A 21,266-nucleotide genomic window follows, 5' to 3' on the forward strand; every position below is an offset into this window, starting at 1 on the left:
TTATTTAAGCCAACTAAAATTTAGGTTCTCATTAATAACTAAATATAGAGGCAGCTCCGCTTTTCTCCTCTCAATTTGAGTTAGCGCTCATTCTGACTCCAAACGCTCCTACCGCTCTAAAATGAGCGGAGCGTGCCCATCACTGGTTGCAGCCCATATAAACCTCTTTGGTGTTATTTCGGAATGGTTCAACTGCTTCTAATTGATGGCTATACGCGTGTCCCACTATCCCCGTCTTAGTACGGTTAATACAAGCTTCACGATGTGACCTTTCAACCCGTCTTGGTGCGCGGATATATTTTATTCGCCATTGAGAAGATTCTATTTTTTGCGAAATACGGTGAATAATTATTAGGTTTCGGAAAATAGCTCTTTTTATTTAGCTCCGTTGAATTCGTTATTGAAAATCCAGTATTTTCCCAAAGGCCGTAACTAATTTTATATTTTCGAAATTTAAATCTCAATAAATATATAGTTTAAAATGTCAAATCGTGAATGACGATTTAAAGGTTTCTGTATTATAGAAGTGATGGGCGCTTTCCTCTCATTTTGGGCCAAATTGAGCGTAAAATATCGTTTTAAAAGAGGGCGAAACGAAAATGGAAGGAGTGCAAATTTCGAAGCTCGAAAAAGAGCGGAAAGAGGGAAAAGCCAATTTCAGGGTTCATACAGACCTGGATAACCTGGAAATATCAGAGAATTAGATTAGCGACAGAAATGGCAAGGAAATATCAGGAATATTCCTGGTTTTTTAGTAAAATTCGGGGAAATCAGGGAAATTTATGAAAATTCAGAAAGAGTAAAAAATAAATAAAAATAAAAATTATTACTTATCTTTAGTTTAAGTATTAATAATTAAATTAGTTAACCAATCTTTCATGGAGAATTATAGGCAGTGTTGCCGAAACTGGTACATTTGTACTTTTTCGGTACGGTTTGAAATAACCAATTACAAAAGTACATTTTTAAAATTTTAAAGATAATTTTAGTACGTTTCAGAATTTTGGGAAATTTTCCTTCGAGGTCTTTTAAAACCGTAAAATTATGAGAAAAACGAGTAGGTTAGATTTACAATAATATACAAAATTAGGCTTTTGAGACTCGCATGTTCAAAGTTACCAAAATTTGGTTGTACCACATTTCAATTTAAAATTGAAATATTTCTGAGAAAAATAAAGTTAAGCGCCATCTATTAAAACTTGTTTTCATTATAAATATACAGAAATAGGGGGCACCCTGTTTTTTATAGCAAAAGTACAAAAAGTACGTTTCCCTATTCTATAAAGGTACATTCAGAAAATACCTAGCGGCAACACTGGTTATAGGGTAAGTTAGCAATGACACGGAGAGTTACCCTAGATATCGGTTTGGGACAACATTAGATAGTAGTTTATCTTAAAACGTTAGGTGCCCTTGCATTGGGAAAACCTCTAAATATCAGGGAAATCGGTTTCCCAATAGTTGTATGAACCCCGAATTTCGAAGCTCGAAAAATAGTGAAAAGAGTAAAGAGAGCAGAAAGAGAAGAGAAAAAGGCGAGCGAAGGAGCTGTTTAACAAAAATGTCCATCACTGTATTGTACCAATTTTTATTTCAGTCAATTTACAGTAGATGACCCTTTGAAGTAAATTTAATTCGGCGGAACTATTATCAACAAAGTTAACTTTAGCGCGCATCACGTGGAGTTGTTAAGGACTACTTTTTACAGCGTATCAGTCAGCGCGCGGACTCCAACTTCAGCTTATCCCTCCCTCGTAAACGAGTATAAACACCAATTTAATACAATACCTATTTAATAGTACCTTTTTTATCTTCCGAGATCAAAGCTTTGTTCTTGAAAGGTGTTCAACACCTCGCCCTTTTTTTTCTCAAAGTCAATATAACGTCCTTTCTTACATCCTGTACTTAATTAATATTGACCCGTTTGCGTATTTTTCTCGTACACAGATAAAGAAATTGAAAGCCAAAGATGTCAACAGTGACCGGATGAGGGTCAACGCCCATCAACGGAAGTCCGACCAGCGCCATCTCCATTATTACATGGTAAACAAAGACCTCGGAATCATTTCCCAAATTGTCCAGGTTGTCCCAGTTAAGTCAATCTAACCCTTTACCCTTCGCTCAAAGGACGAGCGCCTAGAAACGATCAAGGAATTCGTGGAGCCCACAGCGGCGGGGGATGGGCCTCCCCGATCGCAGCAGACCCCCCCTCGACAGATACAGGTAAACATTCCTTCTTCCGTTACTTCATTTCGTCCAATTAGCATAACTCGAGTCTAAGATAGGAACTAGGTATATTAACCCGTATTTTGGTTATTTTTATTACCGTCAATGAATGCAGGTTCCGTCTCTGATGCAAAAGACGCATTCCCAAATAGTGCGATGTCGGATTCCGGTGAATGTTGCGAAAGCCGCCCCCACGCCTCCGACCAGCGCGCCATCTAGGGTACGATTTTCTTATTACTCGGGATTTAGTTTATACGTGACCTTTGAAGGGGCATCTATTTCTTTAGTTGCTTGTCATTCGCCTGTCAATGTCTGTATATTACGAATTTATTTATTTTTTAATTTTAGTTTGAATGTGTTTCGCTTGTTAGTTGCTGTGTATTCTGTGGGTTTTTCAAAATTTGGGTTTCTAACGCCATTATATGGTGGCATTTGTTTCCGGTTAGGGGTTGCTGAAAGTGAGGTTATTGTCTCGTTCAATCTATAGACCGATTCAAAAATTGTCGACAGGAAATTTTAGCGCTAAGCCCTTAGAGGTTCGATTTTAGTACTTTTATTTATACTAGATGGCGTTAGTTTAATCTTCTGGTGGGAAGGAAATACAGATCTTACTAATTGGTTTTTTACAAAAAAAAACTAATTCTAACACTTTTACGTTAAAAAAACCTAGAAAAAAGGTTCAGCTCCGTAGAAAAATTTCTTAAAATGTTCTTAAAAATAAATTAATATTTTCTAGTGGTTTTAGATAATTTAATATTTTGAACTGTTGGCGCCATTGGGTAATACTTCGTGTATTTAAAAATCGAGTGCCGTTACCCCTGGGAAAGAATCTTCTCCCTTAACAATTTTGTATCTGTATATTCGTGGGTTTTGCTATTTTTAATTTCTTAAAATAAGGAGAACGCAGCTAGCCTTTAAAAACGCTAACGCAGTGTTGTGTACCAATTTCATCTGGACGAACCTTTACGCTGAACGTTTTAAAGGAAGACAATTTTACAGATTTTCCCCTTCCGACGCAAGCGCTAAAGCGTCTAACCAATGAAAATTGTACATAAGAAAATCGACTACTTTTTACGGGTTGCCTTCTCCTTGCCTTGTGTTGCTCCTAGATTTAAGGCATTCTTATGTTCGAATTTTTCAAGGTTTTTTATTTTTATTTGGTTAGGATTTATTTTCGAAATAGGCGCTTAAATAAACCTCTCTCCGACTATCTTGCCCCCGGTTGAAAAATGCTGCCAGATCTATGCGTACAAAATTCTCAGCTTTGGCCGTATAAATAGAAACCATAGCCGGGAGTAGTGGCGTACTCCTGTAATCCCAAGCGTCTGGGAGGCAGAGTTTGAGGAAGACCACCAATCCCCCAACGGGTGGTCGGAATACTTCCGCCACGGGTGTCCTCACCCCTGTCCCCACGTATCGCCCCGTTGGCGTGGCCGTTACACGTATCTCGCCCCGATTAAACAAATTGACGAGAGGACTGAATTGTCCCACACGTCACAATCGACTAAAAAAAAAAGAGAAACCATAGACAAATCGGTTATATGTCCAGTCGCAGCGGCACAAACTCTCTAATCAGCTGTGAATGATCTTTTATTTAAAGGACTATTTACAGCGAGATCCGCCTAATATTGTTGGTGTGTTTCATTCTAGTCCGTCATGTACCAACGGTTGCAGTCGGAACATCTGCAGCTTCAAAGGTCGTTCGCTCTGTTGAAACAACTGGTGGCGGAATCATGCGGCTCCCAGCACCAAGACAGAGCCAATGTAGGTGTCTTCTTTCCTGTTAGTTTCCTCGTGTCCTTTTGCGCAGTGATTTCAATCGTCCATGTTTATAATTTGAATACTAAATGTGTTTCGTGCAGCTTTCGAAGTTGGAGGAAGAGAAGAGAATTTTGCTGCAAACGACGAAACAGTTGCAAAACAAGGTGAGGTTCCTCTTCATCACGCTTGCTCGTGAAATGAATTGACAATTTGAAGGTGAACCATGTTTTCGCGCGTCCTAGGTTAAAGATTTACAGGAGAAACTCAATGAATATCAAGAACAGAATGAGTTGCTGGAGTTCAGGATTTTGGAGTTGGACCACTGTACGCCAAAGGTAACATAATGTTTATTTATTTCTTCAATATGTTATACGTCCGACCCCTTTGACAATCGTTCCTTTACAATTACATGTATTATGTTAAATGGTACATCAACATTTTTAAGGGAATAATGCCATCGTAGTACTTGTTGAATGCTTCACTTAGCTCTCGAGTTGTAATTTAGTTTTTCAAAGGAATTAGTCGGGATTTTCAAAGGTGATTAGTCGGGATTTTCAAAGGTGATTAGTCGGGATTTTTAAAGGGGATTAGTCGGGATTTTTAAAGGGGATTAGTCGGGATTTTTAAAGGGGATTAGTCGGGATTTTTAAAGGGGATTAGTCGGGATTTTTAAAGGGGATTAGTCGGGATTTTTAAAGGGGATTAGTCGGGATTTTTAAAGGGGATTAGTCGGGATTTTTAAAGGGGATTAGTCGGGATTTTTAAAGGGGATTAGTCGGGATTTTTAAAGGGGATTAGTCGGGATTTTTAAAGGGGATTAGTCGGGATTTTTAAAGGGGATTAGTCGGGATTTTTAAAGGGAATTAGTCGGGATTTTTAAAGGGAATTAGTCGGGATTTTTAAAGGGAATTAGTCGGGATTTTTAAAGGGAATTAGTCGGGATTTTTAAAGGGAATTAGTCGGGATTTTTAAAGGGAATTAGTCGGGATTTTTAAAGGGAATTAGTCGGGATTTTTAAAGGGAATTAGTCGGGATTTTTAAAGGGAATTAGTCGGGATTTTTAAAGGGAATTAGTCGGGATTTTTAAAGGGAATTAGTCGGGATTTGTAAAGGGAATTAGTCGGGATTTGTAAAGGGAATTAGTCGGGATTTGTAAAGGGAATTAGTCGGGATTTGTAAAGGGAATTAGTCGGGATTTGTAAAGGGAATTAGTCGGGATTTGTAAAGGGAATTAGTCGGGATTTGTAAAGGGAATTAGTCGGGATTTGTAAAGGGAATTAGTCGGGATTTGTAAAGGGAATTAGTCGGGATTTGTAAAGGGAATTAGTCGGGATTTGTAAAGGGAATTAGTCGGGATTTGTAAAGGGAATTAGTCGGGATTTGTAAAGGGAATTAGTCGGGATTTGTAAAGGGAATTAGTCGGGATTTGTAAAGGGAATTAGTCGGGATTTGTAAAGGGAATTAGTCGGGATTTGTAAAGGGAATTAGTCGGGATTTGTAAAGGGAATTAGTCGGGATTTGTAAAGGGAATTAGTCGGGATTTGTAAAGGGAATTAGTCGGGATTTGTAAAGGGAATTAGTCGGGATTTGTAAAGGGAATTAGTCGGGATTTGTAAAGGGAATTAGTCGGGATTTGTAAAGGGAATTAGTCGGGATTTGTAAAGGGAATTAGTCGGGATTTGTAAAGGGAATTAGTCGGGATTTGTAAAGGGAATTAGTCGGGATTTGTAAAGGGAATTAGTCGGGATTTGTAAAGGGAATTAGTCGGGATTTTTAAAGGGAATTAGTCGGGATTTTTAAAGGGAATTAGTCGGGATTTTTAAAGGGAATTAGTCGGGATTTTTAAAGGGAATTAGTCGGGATTTTTAAAGGGAATTAGTCGGGATTTTTAAAGGGAATTAGTCGGGATTTTTAAAGGGAATTAGTCGGGATTTTTAAAGGGAATTAGTCGGGATTTGTAAAGGGAATTAGGCGGGATTTTTAAAGGGAATTAGTCGGGATTTTTAAAGGGAATTAGTCGGGATTTTTAAAGGGAATTAGTCGGGATTTTTAAAGGGAATTAGTCGGGATTTTTAAAGGGAATTAGTCGGGATTTTTAAAGGGAATTAGTCGGGATTTGTAAAGGGAATTAGTCGGGATTTGTAAAGGGAATTAGTCGGGATTTGTAAAGGGAATTAGTCGGGATTTGTAAAGGGAATTAGTCGGGATTTGTAAAGGGAATTAGTCGGGATTTGTAAAGGGAATTAGTCGGGATTTGTAAAGGGAATTAGTCGGGATTTGTAAAGGGAATTAGTCGGGATTTGTAAAGGGAATTAGTCGGGATTTGTAAAGGGAATTAGTCGGGATTTGTAAAGGGAATTAGTCGGGATTTGTAAAGGGAATTAGTCGGGATTTGTAAAGGGAATTAGTCGGGATTTGTAAAGGGAATTAGTCGGGATTTGTAAAGGGAATTAGTCGGGATTTGTAAAGGGAATTAGTCGGGATTTGTAAAGGGAATTAGTCGGGATTTGTAAAGGGAATTAGTCGGGATTTTTAAAGGGAATTAGTCGGGATTTGTAAAGGGAATTAGTCGGGATTTTTAAAGGGAATTAGTCGGGATTTGTAAAGGGAATTAGTCGGGATTTTTAAAGGGAATTAGTCGGGATTTGTAAAGGGAATTAGTCGGGATTTGTAAAGGGAATTAGTCGGGATTTGTAAAGGGAATTAGTCGGGATTTGTAAAGGGAATTAGTCGGGATTTGTAAAGGGAATTAGTCGGGATTTTTAAAGGGAATTAGTCGGGATTTTTAAAGGGAATTAGTCGGGATTTTTAAAGGGAATTAGTCGGGATTTTTAAAGGGAATTAGTCGGGATTTTTAAAGGGAATTAGTCGGGATTTTCGAAAGGGAATGTTTTGAATGGGCTATTCTTGTGGTAATTTTGAGTCCTGGATTTGATCATATTGGGGAAACTTGTGTTATATCCATTTTAAATAACATAATTAAGAACAAAATTATCATAAATTATCCGTTTGAAACGGGTAAGTTACGTAGAATTAATATTAGTCGCGGGTCAGTAAGATTTCAGCGTCTTTTCGTTCTTCATGATTCGTTGTATTTCTCAACAAAACGTCCCAAAAGACACACTAGGCAAGCCGCGTTTGAGTAAGAATTAATTATAAATTAACGCTATAATTAAAATCTCGACGGCAACCTAATTAAACCCGAGACGGTTAATAAAAATTCTGGTGGGTGTACTATTTATATCCATTCCATTCTGAGAGAAAAAACCTTGGAATTAAAAGGCAGTATCTTCCCTCTGTGGCCCCACCGTCAACCAAGCGCGCCTAAATCTCTAAGTACTTAAAAAAGACAGAAATAAAATGCTCACCCACCGAAAAAGACGCGTTTCTGGTAGAAATAGGAGGAGGGGGGGGGGGGGTTCAATACCTGTAAAAGGATAGCCGTGTTACTAGGCGCAGGGGTGGCAGCCTTATTGCTGACATTAAAATTTCCAGAGGTTAAAATAGAAGAGAAAGGGGGTGGCAGGGCGGTTTAGGGGTCGTGAACGTTTTTGGCAAAACTTCCCGCCATTTCTGCCGTCTCTCGAAGACACAGCGTTAATCCTCGTCGTAGTATAGCTTTTACCCCTTTCCCTATCTTCAACCCGTAGTATTAGGTAACGGTGGATAACCGCCAACTATACGCGTGTATTAGTTTAGCGAACTTTTTATTTTTAATATTTCCCCGTTGGGTGCGTTTTGTTTTCCATTGCGTTTAGACTTTTTCATCGAGCGCGACCACAATTTCACGTTGCTTTTATTCATTATCATTGGGCTTAACATTTATTTGGTTTGCAGGAGCTAAGGGCGCCGGATGTACGCGAAAGTGGTAGCAACACCGACTACTGCAGCGCCTCGAACGGACACTCTGGTGACGATCACGACATTTGTTTCGATTCTTTCGACGACCAGATTGCCAAGTGTCAAGATCTAGACTTGCAGGTAAATTTAATTTCGTTGCGGATCATATTAGCGGGGCCCTTTTGGACTTCATTCGGTACTCAGGCCCAACAAGAGACGGACGGGGGAGTACCAGGGCCCGTGAAACCCGGTTTTGATATCTCCTCCCAAGCGTCTGTCCATGAATTTATCGGTATATCCCATAATAACGGCTTTCTTATGGATCGTACTTATTTTCCCGGGCCCGGACCCTTCTAACTGCTGGTGGGCTCCTATCGCACCGGGCCGCTAAATAGCGTGTTTGTGGGTCTTTTCAGTTTGGCCCCGGGGATTTTTCCCCTCCCGCACCCCCTCTGCACAAATCTGTTGTCATGAATGAGGGTTCTTGTTTCACTTTTTTGACGAAAGATGGCGCCACACGTCATTAGCTCTGCAAAGTCATGTTTTCATAAATATAGAAGTTTTCCTCTAATATAACCTATTGAGATTATAAGGAGTTTCCATTATATAGGATTTGTTGGCAGTTGAGACAAAGAGGAGAATGTAGAAATAAGTTACCCTAAAGTGGTAATTTTTAAGTGTGCCGCTAAATTGACAATACGTTATCTCGATCTAGAATACTTTCTTCGATTGAGTTTTGTTAAAAACCTAATTCATTTGAGCCATCTGTTTGTTTAATGTTTGTCCGCGCGGCTAACGCTATTGGCCCCCCGAATATCGGGGCTAAATAGTACCTTTATAACTGTTACAAACTATTTGCCAATAATAGTATGGAAGTGTCATATGCTTATGGAATAATAGTATGGAAGTGTCATATGCTTATGGAATAATAGTATGGAAGTGTCATATGCTTATGGAATAATAGTATGGAAGTGTCATATGCTTATGGAATAATAGTATGGAAGTGTCATATGCTTATGGAATAATAGTTTGGAAAAGTGTCATATGTTTATGAAATAATAGTTTGGAAGTGTCATGCTTATAGAATTTGCAAAACAAAACCAGTAGTTAAACCGCTAAGGTACTTTGACTTAGTAGTTCATAGAACATTCTGATAACACTCGTAACAATAATAATAGTCCCTCTTGTCTTCTCATAGTTTATTCATGCTACGCTCTCTGCACCATATTGAATTTTATTTGTTTTCTCTTTCGCGCGACAAAAAGGTGGACTCGCTCCAAGAAGAATTGGGGAAGATTGCCGCACTGCCTGTAAGTCTATCTCGCGACTTTCGCCTTGAAAATTATTTACCGCGTTCGAAGATTTAGGATCATCCTAAAAATCTTCTCTTTTCAGGGCTTGAGTTGCAATCAACGTAAAGCTATCGCCCACAGCGCCTCTTGCGTACGAAAATGCAAACGAGAGTTGGCAATGCTCTGGAATCGCGTTAACAACTTATCACTGCAGATGGAAACCAAACTGGAGGCCAAAGGTCAACGTGTCGAGAAAGTACGTATCCCGACTGATTTATTTTTACGTTTTGCATATTGAGGACGAAACTTTACGGCTTTGTTCCGCTAGGCTGGCTGGCGTCCAATTTTCCTTCTTCCCTGACAAGATGATTTTTTAAGATAAATTTATTTGAAATTTTCAGTGTGAAGGAATACTCCGAAGCAGAAAGAATGACACTTTAGATATTGAGGATATAATTAAAGTAAGTATTTTATTTGTAATATATAACGCTTCTAAAGCGTTTTATTTATTGACTAAATTTTCGTTTTAAGAATCTTCACAAATTGGAAACCGAATTAAGCGAGGAGGATGAGAGTGTATCGCTGACTGAGAGTCAAATTCGCGAGATGGACTCCTCGAAGACGGAGAGCGAGTTGGACATGTCTTTGATTCCAGAGTCAGAAGCGCCGTCTTTGGTACACGCCGATAATGGAGGTCTCTGTTTTGATTGTACCGTCGCCAAGGAAGGCGTCCGCAACCTCACTCGGCGGATGCGGGAATGTTCCATGGTTAACCATCCTCATCTAGAACCGAGATCCTTTTCGAGCTCTAGCAAAGCTTACGAACCTGGTTTAACACCCAGCGAAGACGAAGGATTGGGCGACGACCACAGCAGACGCGACGGCTATTCGACGGGACCGACCAGCTTGACCGACTTTGATAGTCCTCAAGTAAAAGATAAGAGCGAGGATGATATCTCGGAGGCTGAGGAACGCCAACGCCTACAAAGTCGCATACTAAGCCTTAGTCGCAGCTTACGTCTAACCGAGGAGGTTGTGTCCCAACTACGGGCCGAGTTAAGTAACAAAGAAGAACAAATCTCGCAGTTAATGTCGGATAACTGCCCTAATTTGTCGGCCAAAACTATTCTGGAGCTGGAAGAGCGACTGTCCATCTGCGATACCAACCGCGCCGAACTTCAAGAACAAGTTTTGGAGTTGGAAGAGGCGGAGAATGACGCCCGCCTGGAGAGTCAGAACTTGATGGTCATGGTCGATAGCTTAAAGAGGAATGAGGTGGAGTTGGAGGGACAGTTGGACGCCGCGCGTAGTGGATTGGACAATTATGAAAGACAAATTTTGGCCATGGAAGCTTCGGATGAAGAGCTAAGAACGCAGATATCCTACTTGGAATCCTTGGTCTTCAAGTACGAAGAACACGTCACGGATCTGGAAAAGAACGAAGCCGAGCTGAGGCGGAAATTGATGGAGCTTGAAGCGGACAAAGAGGAAAAAAACAGAGTTCTAATTAAGGACTTGCGCGACGTGGAGGTTGAGGCGGCCGTGCCCCAATCGAACCGCGAAACGCAGACCGAAAATAACGACGCCACCATTCGCTCGGAGAACAGCGGCAACTTACTGGATCGGTTGCTTACGTTAGAAGCCAAAGACGGCCAATTGCGAGATCAGTTGCACCAAATGGACAGTGCCAATTTGAAACTGTGGCAAAAGTTGCGGGACTTGAACAGCGATTTGGATCTTTGTCGCAAAATGGACGATTCCTCCATGGAAGTCGATGAGAATCGTGGGCCGACTGAACGTCTCGACGACTTGTTGTCGCAAACCGCGGAAGATTGCTTAAGCCCATCCGTCGACTGTTTATCACCGACGGTGGTCAGTCAGCAAACGACCGAGGGACCGCCTAGCTTGCTTCGGGAAAGCAAACTTCGCGAAAGGCTGAAAGAATTGGAAGACATCAACCGCGATTTTGAAAAGGAATTGGGAATTCGCGAGAAACTTTGCCGGAAAAAGGAGAGCGAGTGTCGGGAATGGGTGGCGAAAGAGAGCAAGATCAATTCCAAAATCGAGTCTCTGAGACAGGAAGAGGAATCGCTCATGAACCGCATGAACCATCTCGAGAGTCAGAAACACGATTTGGAGTTGAAAGTGGCGTCCCTGGAACGAGAAAAAACGGAAATGGTACTTCAACACTCTAGCGAAGTGGACGACACCAAGCGGAAACACGAGGAAATGGTCGACGAATTGAAATCGCGTCTGGTGGGGTTGGAAACGACCGAAGAGTCTCATTCCAGCCGTATTCGGGTCCTGGAAGGACGTAATTTGATGGATAGATCGGGGTTTGACGTTAACGAACGTCAAGCTGCTTGCGTGCGCGAAGAACTGGCTGGTTTGAAAACGGAACAGACGCGCCTGCGTACTTTGATCGTCCTACAGAGCGCCGAGGTTCAAGAATTAGTTGAAACCTTTAAAAGGGAGTTGGATGTCATGCTGAATAAACACTCCCAGAAAGAAAAGGAATACGAACAAGAGATATTTACTCTTCGGGAGCGCGAGGAGTACTTTCGCCTGGAAATATCCGAACTGGCCGAGCAGAGGCTCGCTCTGGAGAAGGCGTTGAACAAGAAGAAAGAGGAGTTGGAGACGGTCAAACGCGACTTCGACAAAAAGATGTTGCTCCTGGAAGAGGAACATCACCTGGTCGAGAACGAGTTGAAATGGAAGTTGAAGGAGATGGAAGACGGCACTAACGTGGCCGTCAAGGCTTTAGAGGCCAAACGGAAACAATTAGAATTGAGTCTTCAAGACGATCTTAAAGACTTAAGAATTAAGGAAGACAGTTACAAAGGACGAATTAAGCAGTTGGAGAAACACGTGGATACTTTGAGACAGGAAGTAACCAGTATCGCCTCAAATTCTTCGTACGGTAAGTTCATCGTTATTCCTTATATCCTTCGTTAAGGATAAACGTATTATTTTTGTAAAATGTATACAGAAATAAACCAATTACTGGAACCGCACAATCACGCGATGGAAGATACCTTCGAAACGGAGGCGCAGTCCATGGGCGAGAGAATAACGGAATTGGAGAAGAAGGAAGCGGCTTATTTGGAGACCCTCGAGAACGCCGACCGAATTATCCACCGAATGGAGCAGAGCTACAAACAAAAAATCGACGATTTGGAATCCACCGAACGGTCACTCAGGACCAAAATCACCCAGTTGGAGGAAAATGAAAAGATGCTGAAGGACAGTTTGCAGAGCGAGAGGAAAGGCGCCGAAGGCTGGAAGGTCAGCGACCTGGTCAAGGAGTTGATGGAAGCCGAAGCTAGGGAAAATACGTTGAAGGGTAAGTTGTCCCTGTTCGGTAAGATCTGAAAGACGTTTATTTTAAAATGGTGGATAAATTGTTGTTTTGGTCTTCAGAACACGCTGACGAGATCGAAGCTTCTCTGAAGAATTTCTCTCAGAAAGCCAAAGAGTTGGAACGAACGAATCGACAATTACGTGAGGAGTTGCGCGAACACGACGAACTCCTCGCCAACCTCAACTCTTTCAAAGAGAAGCACGAAGCCGCCAAAGATGAAATTGCCAAGCTTAAGCAGTCGGAATCCGCTTTAAAGGTATGTACATCCCTGTTTGTTTATCGAAAGACAAAATCCCTTAATAATGAGTTGAGATAGAAAAAATATCTGAAAAAATTCAAGTTTAGTAGTTTACGTTCAATAACCTCGGTGTTATTTGTCAAAATTTGTACATCAAATAGGAAACTTTGAGGCAAGCCGATTCGCTTTTGATACAAAGGGAGATGGGTCTCGTGTCCAAAGTAGACGAGTTGGAAATGGAGAAACGGGAGATGAACGAAGTATTGGAGCAACTCAGGTCGGAGGTTAAGGTTTTGAACGAGAGACTAGAAACTATACAGTTTGAGAAGAGCGTCTTGGAAAGATCGGCTTCTGAGAAAACTGATCCGAGCCAACTAGAAATCAGAGTTTCAGAACTCGAAGCGGTGGAATCTGATCTACGGCTAGAGGTAAATGATTTAATTTTCTATTATATTTGGAACACCCCTTTTTGGCCATAAATATTTACAGTAGTATTGAAATAACACATTAGTCACTTTGTCGGTTATCTCTCTCACCCGCTTCGTTTCTATCAGTTCTTTGTTGACTTTGTTTGGGTAATCTCGACCGAGACATAAAGCGCTATTTCGATTATAGCAGCTAGTTTAACGATTTAATAGCGCAAATGAACCGTCCTTTTAAACGATATCTTATCTACTTTAACAGGTAACGAGATTACGGCAATGTCTATCCGCTTCCAACGCTCATTTGAACGATTTGGAAACTGTCAGACGCAACCAAGACTGCACGATCGAAACGTTGGAAGAGGAGAAAAATGTTGCCTTGAGGAAACTCGAGCAACGAGAGAAAGCGTCGACAACTATGGAAAGCGGGAAAATCGAAATTTCAGACATGAGCGCTCGTCACATCAAAGAATGCCAAGCGCAAATGGAAAATCAACAAACAGCCCAAGCGTTTCTTTTGCAGAGAGTGGCGCAGTTGGAGAACGCGCTCAAGTTTCACCAAGCTCGATTGCAATCCGATTCCTCCATTCCATTAGATTCGCCAGAATCTCCAGTCATCCAAGCAACCCCAGAGACCAGTCCCGTTCCCATGATGGTGGATGACGATGTCTTTACCGCGGGTATCGAGGAACGAAGGAAGCTTGAAGAATGCGTTAGTCGAGCGATGGAAGCCATGGAGCGTGATCTCAAACACAATCAAGTACGTACCGCGTCTCTGCCCCTTTGATTTTATCAAGTACTCAATTTGGTACCGTGGTATTTCTTTCGAATTCAGAATCTACCGAATCGTCTTTCCGTCTCAAGTATCGGTGTTGCGAACGAACCGTGTTTAACCTCGCCAAACTCTCCCAGTACGTCTGGTTGCGAATCGGACGCTGGCTCCGAATGTTGTCGTTCAAACGAAGAGGAAGGTTGGGAAAGTGACCATTCCGAAAATTTTCCCGGTGACTGCCCAACCACACGTACCAAACTTTTAAATCTTCCTAAAAAGCACGTCGTCAAATCTAAAGAGCTTCCATCACCAGTGGTAACTTGTCCAATTTGCGATTATATCTCATCTCTTAAACAGATTTATTCACCATGTTTTTATTTCAGAAAACGAGAGTGATATATCCTACATTTTCCAAGACTGCGGTTCAGGAAGAAGCGATATTGCTTTCAGGACATTCCCACGTTAGCTAATTTTATTCGCTTATATTGTACATTAATTTCGCTTAATTTTAAAGTTTAAATTTTTGTCTTAATTTAGGATGAAACGGACGGTGCATTGAGTCCGGTTAAGTTTCACGATATTCCGGAACCTCCAAATAATTTCCAAATCCTACGACAAGTTGGAAAAGATAGCTTATTAGTCGGTTGGTCTTCTCCAATTCGGTTTTCTCGAGTTCAGTGCTATAAGGTACACCTCATTTGAACCATGGAGAATGTGCTTTAATTTTTTTTAATACAAATCAATCAATGAATTAATCTCTCTTTGAAGATTTTTGTAAATGATCAACTTCATCAACATGTCCGAAGTCCAGATAGGACCAAAGCGTTGCTTCACAAACTGGATTTGGCTTTGAGGAAAGAACCTTTCACTATTTCCATCCAGACAGTTTCTTTGGATGGGCAACTATCCAGGCCTGCCTCTGTCATCTATGACCTGCAAACTTTTACTCCGTTCCCCGAGAAAGAAACTACTCTGCTTTGTGAGAAATGAAAGCTTGAAAAAAGGTACTCTTAATTTTTAATTTATGCTTTGGTGGATTTTCTTGTTTTCCTACTTTGATGGATGTAACTGAATACCATTTGTATTAATTAATTCTAATTAATTTTTAAGGTTATCAACAGCTGACCAAAAGAAGCCAACAACAACCCAAAGACTTAAAAAAAAAACAATGTACAAATTGTACAGAATCTAAAAGTGCCTATAGAAGAAAAATAATCTAATTTTATATAAATTTTAAGAATTTTTTTGAAAAGCTAAGATCTTGAGAGCTGTTCATACTAGATTTTGGAAATCATGAACTAACAAACCTAATGTAACCAAATATAATAGATGTGGTTTAGGTTAAATAACCACGCAAGATATGTTATTTATCTTAGAAATACCCTTAAATGGTCCAATCCCGTAACAATGTGTGCTGTGGTATAAAAACAAATCATGTAATTTTCCTTGAGGTGGTTCTTAATTACTTCATGCCCTTTTAAAACCTACGAACATTCGTAATGATCGTAAAACCAGTAATAAAAATATTTAAAAAAATGAATTTATTATGATTCAAGAGTCTGATGGTAAACCAAATAATTTAACTGTTCCAGCGTCACGGTCACGATTATATTTTTCTTTGTCATCGCAGGCAAATGCTAATAAATATCTTTGGGGATGCCAAGCAACAGTAAACGTAGGTGAATCGCATGGCACTTCCGTTACTTTCTCGCCTATACAAAAGAAAATCATTATTAATAATTAGGGAAATCAAATTGGATTGGTTTTATTTACCAGTTTCTACATCCGCAATATCTATTAGCAAGTCTTCAGAGGCAGATGCTAACATACGTCCATCATGACTAAAGCTAATTGTTCTGACAGGCCACTCCAACCTAAGAATTTTTTTACATTTAATAAAAACTAATTTTGGGCTTATTTCATTGTATTGACCTTGAAAATGTTCTGACACAGACTAATTCCTGAGCATCCCATAAGCTTACGAGAGCGTCAACTGCACCAATGGCAAAATACTTCCCAGTTGGGTCAAATTCGATACAAATGCAATTTGCGGGGTGTGCATTTAAGATGTATTGAATTTGTAGTTCAGGATAGCTAAAATTATCAGTTTTAAAAGCAATATCGGAAATAGGTACCTCCTAAAAGGATGAAATATACCTAAGTACGTGAATACATCCCTGCCCGTTTGTTAAGAAGAACAAATTGTTCTGATTATTCCATGATATTTCATTCACTTCAAATTTGAAATGTTGGTCAGCTTTTACTTTATTAGTTTTAACGTCAATAAATGAAACTAAATCTTCCTTATTGCCCACTGCAATTGTTTGACCATCAGGTGACCAGGAGATGTTAATATTTTCTCCTACAAACGTTGAAATTTGTAAATTTTGAACAATTTATTATTTAAATCATAAACACCTTTGGTGGGTACTGTAGCGGTACATTTTTGGGACCTAGCATCCCAAATACGAACAGTTTTATCTAAACTAGCCGTAGCTAAAAGATCTGGATTTGATGGGTGCCAGCATAACTGATCAACGCTGTCACCGTGACCTCTAAATGTATGTTCTTTTGTCTATTTGGTATGACAGGGAAAAATTAACAGAAGTCTATCTTATTCATTGGCATTCTTAGCGGTTGCTCACCAGTCTATCTCTTTCTAGCGCAAATATGGTCACTGTTTGGTCGAAACTTCCTGAGGCCAAGCGACGACCATCAAAATTCCAGTCAACTGAGTGGACTTTGGAGGAGTGTGCTTGTATGTCTTTAACTCGACAATTACTTTGAAAGAAATTACGGGTGGTCTCGCAAAACTTATCTGACATTATGTATGAACTGATTAAAAATTAAAACTAAGAAGGCATTGGACTGATTTGAGGAAAAATCATGAGTTATCCTAATATTTTTATATCTACCCTCTTAAGTCGACGATGGTTAGGAAAAGTTGATAGAAAAATATAATTTTCGTCACACTTTCTAAAATAATTATATTATAGTTTATAGAAATATTTCTAAGGGGTCCGTTTCTAATAATCGCGCCTGTAGCTCATCAGTTGTGGTAGAAAAATGTAGTAACAGATGGCGATAGTTTCGCTTTTTGAGCCACGGCCAACTTAGATCCGCTCGCTTCCTCTATGCGAGGAAGTGAGCAGATCTAAGTTGGCCGTGGATGAGTGAAGCGTTTTCAGAGAAGTGCGGTTTTCAAAAAAAACAAATTAAACAAAATCAATATTTTATTTTCTATATATAATTAAAATGACGGTTATTACACACGTAAAAGTACGCAAGTTTCAACGAGTGGGAACTTTTGATTACAGGTAGTAAAAGTTTATATTTCTCAAATACATGAAATATTCGAAAGACAGTAATGGGAGGAAAAGGTACAGAGAATACTATAGTCGATTTCACGCCCAGTTTTCATAACTAGCCTTCATGTTGCACTTTGGGGAAGGATTATAATAATTAGCAAAGATATTTTACTATTATAGTAGAATCGTATAATCAGTTACGAAAATCAGCGATGAATTCGACCGTAGTTTAAATTTTATAAATTTGATTCGGAAGCTTTAACGCGTTTCATGGCTTCTTCGTAACTTGGAGGGATTATGGCTGCTTCATAGCTCGGAGGCAAGTCCTACAAGAAATGAACATATCAAATGCGAAACCTTTGGAATAAAAATAATAATAAATAACAACTATCTGATATCGCTCCTCATTGTCGAAATCGTTCAAATCAGTTAGAGTTTCTGGTCCTGGTAGCCCTGTAGTGTTTGTAGTTACGTAATGAGTGACGTCAGATCCCGCGAATAGCAACTCTTGCGGAATTTCGCATTCGGTACGCCATTGTAACGAGCGTTTTCTCCTGTTTAGAAATGGCACGATTACTGCGTAAAATATCTTATAAAGTACAATAGTAAATTTTTATAGCTAAATATCTAAGACGTGGCAAGCGGTTCTAACTTTTCTAGCAGACGACGGAAGTACCTCATTAGCTGTACGATCCCCACACAGCAAAAGCACAATGCCAGACCGGCTGCCAAACACCCCATAATAATTGGTACCAAATCTCTGGCGTCGTATGGCGATATTCCATCGAAGAAACTACCGCCACTATTGTACAAAACTGAAAACACCAGCAAGTTTTAGAAACGAACTACAGATAAATTTCACTTCAACATTTTTGTCCTTTTGAAAGTCTGATTGAAAAATACCTTTTTTGCACTTTTTGTTTTCGCCTTCGGCGCCAACTTCTTGGTAACCGGCGCGACAACGGCAGTCTACTGGTTTCGGATCCAAAGCGGCTAATGTGTAACAGTAGGAATACGGGTCCGACATGTTGCATTGCTCGCTAATTTCGCACAATTCTCCAAGGGCCTTTCCTTTTTACGAAAAAATGTAAAATTTTATTTTAAACACACGCGAAGGTTGCTTTCAACCACGGCCAACTTATGTCTTTGGGGGGTAGGGGGCAAAATAACTGGATGTGAAAGGCTGGTCGTAAACTCGCACAGAAAGCCCACCAGCTAAATTTTTCGCCGCTTGTTGCGCCAGTAAAGGGACAACCTCCACAATGTTTTTTAAGTGATATCTGCGTACAGTGTAGCTGATGCCGCCGTATTCCACATAACTCTCCAATAATTAGGTTTAGAAGTGCCAGGGAAATCTTAACCGAAAGGAAATATCATGCCCTCGGTAGCCCGTTATGAATTTTGGAGATCGGGGGCCCACAAGTTTAAAATTTGCCCATTTTAGGGCTTTTTGGAGATATTCGACTTAATATCTACATATTTTTTAAATTAAGACCGACTTGGTTAAAAATTTAATTTTTATGTAGTATTGATCATTTCTGAACTACTTTTTCGGCTGCATTAAGAAATGTTTATTTTAAGTGAGATTTCTGGCCAATAGGCCTTTCAATAAATCACCCTCCAAGGAAATCGCCAAGATGTAATATTTCCGAGAGCCAGGACCTGCAAGTCACTGTTTATATAGTGCTTGTTAAAATACTGGAAATTTTTCACCTTTACGGCAGCAACAAGCGTTCCCTTTTAACCAGGTAGCTTTTTTTGACATATTAAGGTTTGGCAAAAACACGACGTTCTGTTTTCAGGTTATAAGTTTCCACTATTTCATCAAGCACTATATAAACAATACCGGGCGATTTCCTTAGAGGATGATTTATTTAAGCGCCTATTCGCAGGACCACATAGCCCGCGTACGCACTATTGTGATATTTGAATATCGTACCAATTGATACAGGCGCCATCTAACGCATTCGCGTTTCGCTACCTTATTTCCAAAACGCTCATACGCTACTTAACATAGACGACGATTTAAGCTGGCGGGCCTTCTGTGCGAGTTTACGATAAGATCTAAGTTGGCCGTGCTTCAACAGAACGCGTTTGACTCCACCTTTATCAAACTATTGTCAAGAAACCAAGGATGTATTTATTTAAATTTGGGATAATTGCTATGTTGAGACAATTTTTAATTCCCAATCTTCACTTGCTCGAAAAGTAAACTCAATCCTCCTAAAAATATCAAAACAACCTGTCATCTCTTTGGAACCCTAAAATTGATGTCGTCTGGCGTGATTGAAGTCCACGCCGATGACGTTTTTCTCCCCCCCCTCTCATGTAGGGGGTAAAATAGACTATAATGCTCGCGGATAGTCTCAACATAATAATTCTACCTAAATAAATTAGAGAAAATAGCGCTAGAATGAGAATCTAATCCATCTATAGGCTTTGATATAAATTAACAAAAGGTATATTATACGAACTGAAAAAACAGTGTTCATTCTTGTAAGTGTTACGGCTAAGAAGGGACTGACATTAAAATAAATTTAGAATTCATGTTTTTACGAAACATCATAACAAAAATATTTACGCAAAGTTTATCCAGAATAAACTCTATAAACGTTAAGAGATTATATACAAAATTAAAGAGTGGAAAAATGAAAGTTTGTCACTAGTTATATTTTCCTCAACTGTTAAAGGGAGTGTGAACTTCCATACTTGTGGTGGATTAACCAATTTCAATAGCAGAAGAGTTAATTTCTATTCCCTTCAAAGCCAGTGCCGTATTAACCCGTGGCAGGGCCCGTAGGCTTCAGCCTAGTCAGCCTTGTGGATAAAGCGGCACTGTTTAAAGCAAAAGGTGAGTGTACTACTTTCGTTTACTGTCGCTATTTTCTCTTATAAAACGTCAACTTCCAATTGCTTGGTCTGAGTTAAAGGGACACAGTATCGTTTGAATTTCAGTAATTTCCCGCGCTAGTTGTATAACGAGGTGAGGCTACGTGAAATTCGGGTCGAACTTTTCAAATGATTCCGAGCCCCTTTAATGTCCAGCTAAGGCTGTTAAAAACCAACACATTTGGATATTTAAATTATAATCGCGCAAAAATACGAAGGTAAATTTTCTCTCCTTCGAATCCGATTATGATTATACACCAGAAGTATATAACATTCGCAAGTTCTATTGGGCGCGATTTCCTCGATGTAATAGTTTTATAAACCATTAACATGACGTATTAATACTGTATGTATTTTTTTAAGTATATGTCTTAATCGAAAAATGTTAGCAGTATATTTAGATAGACACTTCTCTCAAAGATTTTGTTATGTGCTTCTGGTCTTAGCCCTTGAAATCGGTGATCTACTTTCGTATTTTCGCGCTATCCTTCACCGAGCTTGTAAAAGTAAAACTTTCCACGCCTTCAATCTCGGCCTGTAAATGAACTATCCTTGAATTCATACCTGAACTTAACTTAATAGCATATAACTATAGGGAAAGGTTTTGGTAGTATATTCTTACTGGGCAGGCATTTATTCTTGTGTTTATTAAAAACATAATTATGTTTGCAAACGCAGAGGTTGTGTTGACAGGTAACGGGGCCGTGTATGAAATTGCACTCGCTGGCGTTTTTACACATCGTTTCCTCTAAACTGGATTCTGAAATCGATCGATAAGAATTTAGCAGAAAGAAAAAACATATATATATATATTTATTTAGTTAGAGGTAATCGTTTACATACGTTCAATAATTGAGGTTTTGCTTTCGATTGCGTTGCAAATTTGGCCAACGAAATAGACGATATTCAACAGAAATAGCCAATAGTTCAGACCAAGGCCTGAGGAGATAAATCTAAAGCTAGTTTTCCATCTTTCCGGCCCAAAACCTTTCATAGTACTCGGCCTTTATTAATTTCCATGAGCACATCCTAAACGAGTACTCTTGGAGTACATCTTGATTTCATAATCCACCGGCTATTTAAATTTCAACATTAAAGCGGCGTTAAACGCGTCGTGCGGGAAAAGCCAACCATTCGGCGCACAGAGGGCACTG

General features: G+C 39.7%; 3 protein-coding genes across 5 annotated transcripts in view; 1 reads left to right on the plus strand and 2 right to left on the minus strand.

Moving 5' to 3' along the window:
• Positions 1-15,084, plus strand: part of LOC149948402 (uncharacterized) — a 64,242-nt gene extending 49,158 nt beyond the window's left edge. The window contains exons 3-22 of one of the 2 annotated variants that reach the window (XM_090173409.1): positions 1,948-2,043; positions 2,128-2,223; positions 2,342-2,446; positions 3,877-3,990; positions 4,089-4,151; positions 4,230-4,322; positions 7,825-7,968; positions 9,093-9,137; positions 9,223-9,375; positions 9,521-9,580; positions 9,651-12,042; positions 12,112-12,465; positions 12,543-12,739; positions 12,883-13,149; positions 13,406-13,903; positions 13,979-14,230; positions 14,299-14,376; positions 14,453-14,602; positions 14,684-14,919; positions 15,026-15,084. In XM_090173409.1, coding sequence (XP_090029535.1) covers positions 1,948-2,043; positions 2,128-2,223; positions 2,342-2,446; positions 3,877-3,990; positions 4,089-4,151; positions 4,230-4,322; positions 7,825-7,968; positions 9,093-9,137; positions 9,223-9,375; positions 9,521-9,580; positions 9,651-12,042; positions 12,112-12,465; positions 12,543-12,739; positions 12,883-13,149; positions 13,406-13,903; positions 13,979-14,230; positions 14,299-14,376; positions 14,453-14,602; positions 14,684-14,905 — 5,379 coding nt within the window. In that variant the 3' untranslated portion in view covers positions 14,906-14,919; positions 15,026-15,084. The remainder of the gene's footprint in view (positions 1-1,947; positions 2,044-2,127; positions 2,224-2,341; positions 2,447-3,876; positions 3,991-4,088; positions 4,152-4,229; positions 4,323-7,824; positions 7,969-9,092; positions 9,138-9,222; positions 9,376-9,520; positions 9,581-9,650; positions 12,043-12,111; positions 12,466-12,542; positions 12,740-12,882; positions 13,150-13,405; positions 13,904-13,978; positions 14,231-14,298; positions 14,377-14,452; positions 14,603-14,683; positions 14,920-15,025) is intronic. The other variant, XM_090173410.1, reaches the window with a different exon arrangement.
• Positions 15,085-15,439: 355 nt separating this feature from the next.
• tex (THO complex 3 homolog tex) lies at positions 15,440-16,959 on the minus strand. Its single transcript, XM_090173411.1, has 6 exons — positions 16,561-16,959; positions 16,334-16,490; positions 16,073-16,277; positions 15,848-16,009; positions 15,689-15,789; positions 15,440-15,627 (listed from the first exon to the last, which is right to left on the minus strand). Exons 1-6 carry the CDS (start codon positions 16,738-16,740, stop codon positions 15,467-15,469), a joined length of 966 nt encoding a protein of 321 aa, XP_090029537.1. The 5' UTR covers positions 16,741-16,959; the 3' UTR covers positions 15,440-15,466.
• Positions 16,960-17,181: 222 nt separating this feature from the next.
• LOC149948404 (uncharacterized) lies at positions 17,182-21,242 on the minus strand. 2 transcript variants are annotated; one of them, XM_090172407.1, is made up of 6 exons: positions 20,956-21,242; positions 20,735-20,872; positions 18,127-18,294; positions 17,900-18,038; positions 17,612-17,777; positions 17,182-17,549 (listed from the first exon to the last, which is right to left on the minus strand). In XM_090172407.1, exons 1-6 carry the CDS (start codon positions 21,104-21,106, stop codon positions 17,460-17,462), a joined length of 852 nt encoding a protein of 283 aa, XP_090028533.1. In that variant the 5' UTR covers positions 21,107-21,242; the 3' UTR covers positions 17,182-17,459. The 2 variants fall into 2 exon arrangements, with proteins under 2 accessions (XP_090028533.1, XP_090028532.1); XM_090172406.1 differs by having other exon boundaries at positions 17,876-18,038.
• Between the last annotated feature and the right edge of the window lie 24 nt (positions 21,243-21,266).

This window comes from Leiobunum rupestre, chromosome 4, assembly GCF_980474605.1.
Source record: "Leiobunum rupestre chromosome 4, qqLeiRupe1.1.hap1, whole genome shotgun sequence".
NCBI lineage: Eukaryota > Metazoa > Arthropoda > Arachnida > Opiliones > Sclerosomatidae > Leiobunum > Leiobunum rupestre.

Bases quoted from the DNA above. Each gene is read 5' to 3' on its own strand.
- LOC149948404 (XM_090172406.1), bottom strand. From the start codon at position 21,106: ATGAAAGGTTTTGGGCCGGAAAGATGGAAAACTAGCTTTAGATTTATC. The intron at 20,873-20,955 runs GTATGTAAACGA...GATCGATTTCAG, and splicing joins CAAAACCTCAATTATTGAAC to AATCCAGTTTAGAGGAAACG. The intron at 17,550-17,611 runs GTTGTTATTTAT...CATTTCTTGTAG, and splicing joins ATGAGGAGCGATATCAGATA to GACTTGCCTCCGAGCTATGA.
- tex (XM_090173411.1), bottom strand. From the start codon at position 16,740: ATGTCAGATAAGTTTTGCGAGACCACCCGTAATTTCTTTCAAAGTAAT. The intron at 16,278-16,333 runs GTGTTTATGATT...CAACGTTTGTAG, and splicing joins CGCTACAGTACCCACCAAAG to GAGAAAATATTAACATCTCC. The intron at 15,628-15,688 runs GTAAATAAAACC...TCTTTTGTATAG, and splicing joins TATTGCGGATGTAGAAACTG to GCGAGAAAGTAACGGAAGTG.